Source organism: Chenopodium quinoa, unplaced genomic scaffold, assembly GCF_001683475.1.
Source record: "Chenopodium quinoa cultivar QQ74 unplaced genomic scaffold, ASM168347v1, whole genome shotgun sequence".
In the NCBI taxonomy this organism is placed as follows: domain Eukaryota; kingdom Viridiplantae; phylum Streptophyta; class Magnoliopsida; order Caryophyllales; family Amaranthaceae; genus Chenopodium; species Chenopodium quinoa.
This window is the reverse complement of record NW_018743743.1, coordinates 321185-325452: the sequence shown is the minus strand read 5'-3', so window position 1 is coordinate 325452 and position 4268 is coordinate 321185. Positions and strand designations below refer to the sequence as shown.

At 35.8% G+C, this 4268-nt stretch overlaps 1 protein-coding gene across 2 annotated transcripts; it reads right to left on the bottom strand.

Annotated features, from left to right (window-relative positions):
- Window positions 1–217: 217 nt before the first annotated feature.
- Window positions 218–3979, bottom strand: LOC110684718 (protein IQ-DOMAIN 14-like). Of its 2 annotated transcripts, none has more exons than XM_021861162.1 (4): window positions 2646–3206; window positions 2145–2375; window positions 701–1419; window positions 218–620 (listed from the first exon to the last, which is right to left on the bottom strand). In XM_021861162.1, the coding sequence occupies exons 1-3, from the start codon at window positions 3174–3176 to the stop codon at window positions 712–714; spliced, it is 1470 nt and encodes a 489-aa protein (XP_021716854.1). In that variant the 5' UTR covers window positions 3177–3206; the 3' UTR covers window positions 218–620; window positions 701–711. The 2 variants fall into 2 exon arrangements, with proteins under 2 accessions (XP_021716854.1, XP_021716853.1); XM_021861161.1 differs by having other exon boundaries at window positions 222–620; window positions 730–1419; window positions 2646–3979.
- Window positions 3980–4268: the final 289 nt, after the last annotated feature.

The window sequence follows — 4268 nt, the reverse complement described above, 5'->3', positions numbered from 1 at the left end:
TCATCGGAGGCGGAGCTCTAACCAACCGGAGTCTCCGTGTTTTGTAGGTATCGATCGCGCCGGACTAGTCTTGGTGACGTAACTCTCCCGAGGGACTAAAAATCACCTAAAACACACTTTATATCGAAAATGACTGGTTTACCCCTAGATATAATTATCAAATGTCTTTCAAGATGATAAACCTAGTTCTACTTGTTATAAGGACATTATACACTTTTTACTTTAAATTTTTTTTAAAAAAATTACATTGGCAAATTACATTATGGCAATGTTCTTGGTCACAAGTCTCACAACTTAAAGCATCCAAATGGACCATATAGAAGCTATGCATAGTGGTTACTCTCTGCACATAAATGTCTGTTTTTTTAACTAATTAATCCAAGAACACGTTAAATACAAATAACTTCAACAAACTCAAATCTAGAAATAAAAAATTCCGATACATACCACTCTTTTACAATTAATCAATTATTACAAAATGTCACCAATTAAATCCAAACAATTTCAAGCAATCTTGGAGCAGAATTGTTCTTCTGAATGCTCTATACTCCTGTGAACTAAACCATTGTCAGACATTCGAGTTGAGTTAGCATTAAAATAGAAGCTCTTTAGCATCTTGGCTGCATTCACAAAGCGAAAAGATTAAGTAAATATCTTATAAAGTTCACATATAATCTACTTAAAGTTGTTCTGACTATACCTTAGCAATTTTTAAGCTTTGTTACTTACATCATAAGATACAACTGATCTGCAGTAGTAAGCATTGGTAGCCATCGAGCAAGTGGATCCACACTCACTATCTCTAAGTGAAACACTCGACTTATCCAACTTGACAGACCATGGATAATTGTACTTCTGTGGATTAGACCCAACATGTGAGGATGACCGTTGCATCTTTGCACCCCTTGGTATGTTCCGCCCTTCAACTGAAGGCCTTCGCCCACGACTTGGTTGCCTCTCCAACTCCGGCCTTTGTTTTGGTGCACTTTGGGACCGCACTTTAGCTTTAGAAGATTGAGTATTTGCCATGTAGTTCGGGTAGAGAGGGAAATCATACGACATTGTCTCTGTAAAATCTGGCTGAGGAAAAGAAAACGGAGTCCTTGATGGATCTGGCCGCGATACTGCAGAGTAGCACTGTGGGCTGCTTTGTGCAGTGGCGAAAGAATAATCCTCAAAGTGGCCACTGCAAGTTCTTGGACTCAGTTCTGTGATTGCTGAAGGAGCAGGGGAGTATTGCTGATAGTCCTGCTGCTTTAGATAAACCTGCTGAGGAGAGTAATATGTAGACATTCTATTGTCCATTCGATCATCAATAATCTGTTGTTGACTTAAAATCGAGTAGCTGTCCCTGCTGTTAATATTCGATATAAAGTCACCTCGATCCATCTCCACTATCTTGATGTTCTCCTCCATTTCCTGCATTATTCATGAAGTCAAAAATCTTGATCATTTAAAAGAATCTGACAGACATTATTTGATATATTTACCGCTATGTTCAATTGGTTTTCATATGTGATCAAATAAGTGTATTCTATAACTAGATTTAGCTTGTACAAAATTTTTCACAAATAATTATATCATTCTCAATCCTACTTGTCAAGAGAATAAGAGATTAGTTGAATAAATACAGAATTGAGAAGCTTTTTGGCCAATTACTAATCCATGTGCGAGCTAAGATTGGTTAATTACTACTTTTACTGTTTAAAATACTATTTTAAGATATCTGAATATAGCTATCAACTTTCACAATACTGTAGAACAGAGTTCTTCGTTATTACTGGACTTTTTAATATGCCATTGATGACAACTAATTTCCAAATCAGGACAAAGGGAACATGATTTGATCAATAATTGAGAAGCAATTAGGCAGAACAAAAATATCATGTAAATGAATTTGTTAGATTGATCTAGAATGCAAATTTCGGATCTTTCTTTGGTAGCGCTAGCCATAATTAATTAAAACACATTAGCTAGTGCAAACTTAATTAAAAAAATAAATAAATAAATAAAAAGAAAAGAAACCGAAATAAATCAATTCGATTGGTTTTGTATGATCTGTTTTAAGCATTACTTGATTGTGATACATGTCAAGATATCAATGCAAATTATGAACTAGAAAACTCAAATAAAAGCATACTAACATAATTCGTTTGCTTGATCTTCTCTTGGCCATTTCGTCGGTGAGTAGACTGCCTATGATTTACCGTCCCGTCTTCTCCTGATCGGATCCTTTGAGCTCGAGCTCGTGCTTGAGCCGTGATAAGCGCTTGCATACATCTCAATGTTGCAGTTGCCTGCTTTCTTACCAAATGACACCTTACCAATGCCTGCAACTTCACCAATCCCCTTAATGCCTTCAGTGCCTTTCTTGCCTGTATTGCAAATTTGGACACGATAATATAACATTATTAATCACAATTTTGATAAAATTTACATACATTTGATCCTTCATATAATATATGTATACCCCTGTTTCACTGCTACTGTCATTGTCATATTTTTTTTTCTCTGTAGTCAATTTTGTAATTTGACCATTTATTCTTCCTTCCAAAAAACATACACTGAACTTTTTGATTTGTTGTTATTGCAATCCAATTGAAACTGTAAAACTCAACAATCACATCACAGGATAATATACATACCAGATACGAGCGAAACACCGACTGAATCTTGACAGCAGCAGCCTCCTCAACAACGCTATCTCTGCCATCATCGCCGCAATCTTCCATAGGAATCACTACAACTTCCCCTTCTATAGTTTCAACTGTTACATCGTCTACTACACCGGTCTCGGCTTCCACCTCCTCCGGTTGCTTATCCTGCGCTGCACCCGCCAAAGATCCCATCTGCAGGACTTCAGATTTCTGAACATTAGCAGCATCAGCAGAATTTTGATCCTTGGCATTATTAGCATTAGTACTATTATTATTACTATTATTGCTAGCAGATGATCTTCTGAAACTCCATCTCTTTTTTTCTTTGGGAGTCGTCGGCCTTGGCACCGCCACCGCCACCACCGGAGTCGTAGTATTCGGATGATCCGTCGAAACGGACTCCTGATTAATAGTATTACTATTACTATTATTACTTCCAATACACTTTTGATCTTTCCCACTACCTTTGTCTTTCTTTCCAACAAGAAAACTCTTGAACCATTTCCCTGTTTTCCCCATCTTTAGCTTCAACAATGAATACAAATCCTTCTATACAAAATGTAAAAATGATTAGACCAAATACATTGGAACTAATAATAATAACAAAATAACAGCAGCTCTTCCCTCCTTGTGTCTCAGCTGTAGTTAGTTGGTTAGTTCATATTTAATAACTATTGATATTGTCTCTTATGTTGCATAATTGGGCTTTATACGTACTTCTTTGTATTATCTCTCATCTACTACTTGTCAATATCTGGCATATCCTGATATCCATTATTATTATTAACACGTATGGGATTGACCCGTAGAGGTTTATGGATTGATTGGACGTCTTCTCCTTACCTTTACAAGAAAACCTATTATAATAATACAATTTCAATTTTTATATTAGCACAACTGTCAATAACTTCTACCGAGTGATGAAGAATTTAAGATTTTTTGTTTTTTTATTTAGTTTTTAAGTGGGCAAGTTCCTGAGCATAAAGTGGTTGGTAACTGAGTGAAGGAACCAAGAAGTAGAGAGGAAGCTCCAGATTAATTAAAAGTATTAATTGGATTAGACTAGATATAATTATGGGTTGAATCTTTTCAATTAATTACCTTTCTTTGCCCTACCTGTCCATTTTGCTAAGGGGTTGAATTTATGGAGTTGAATTTACTAGTTACAAAGTACGTACATATTTTTGGAATGGGTTCAAATTGGTTGTTTTTTTTTTAGATTTTGTATTTGTTGGAGAAGTGATTTACATTTTTCGAAGCAAGGTTTATCAATCAAAAACAGCATGACATAATAAAACAAAAACGACTTGAATTAACTGGAATAAACCATTTTAGAAGTATGGATAAAATATATTTATATAATTAAAATTTCAGGTGATTTTATGTTTTATCTAAAAATGTTTTATTCCAGTTAATTCAAGTCGTTTTTGTTTTGGGTGTTTTTGTCCCTCAGGAGAGTTACAACACGAAGACTGATCCGGGGTGAGCTGTACCTGCAAAACAAACGGAGACACCAATTGGGTGGTGCTCCGCCTCCGACGCACAAGTTAGAAACTTGAAGGGAGAAAAAAGGTGCGAAAATTTAAGTGGGGATCCGCTCGGATTCCAAGC

Coding starts and splice junctions, on each gene's coding strand:
- LOC110684718 (XM_021861162.1), bottom strand. CDS start 3,176: ATGGGGAAAACAGGGAAATGGTTCAAGAGTTTTCTTGTTGGAAAGAAA. Junction 2,376..2,645: donor CGGTGTTTCGCTCGTATCTG/GTATGTATATTA, acceptor TTTGCAATACAG/GCAAGAAAGGCACTGAAGGC. Junction 1,420..2,144: donor AGATCAAGCAAACGAATTAT/GTTAGTATGCTT, acceptor TGAATAATGCAG/GAAATGGAGGAGAACATCAA.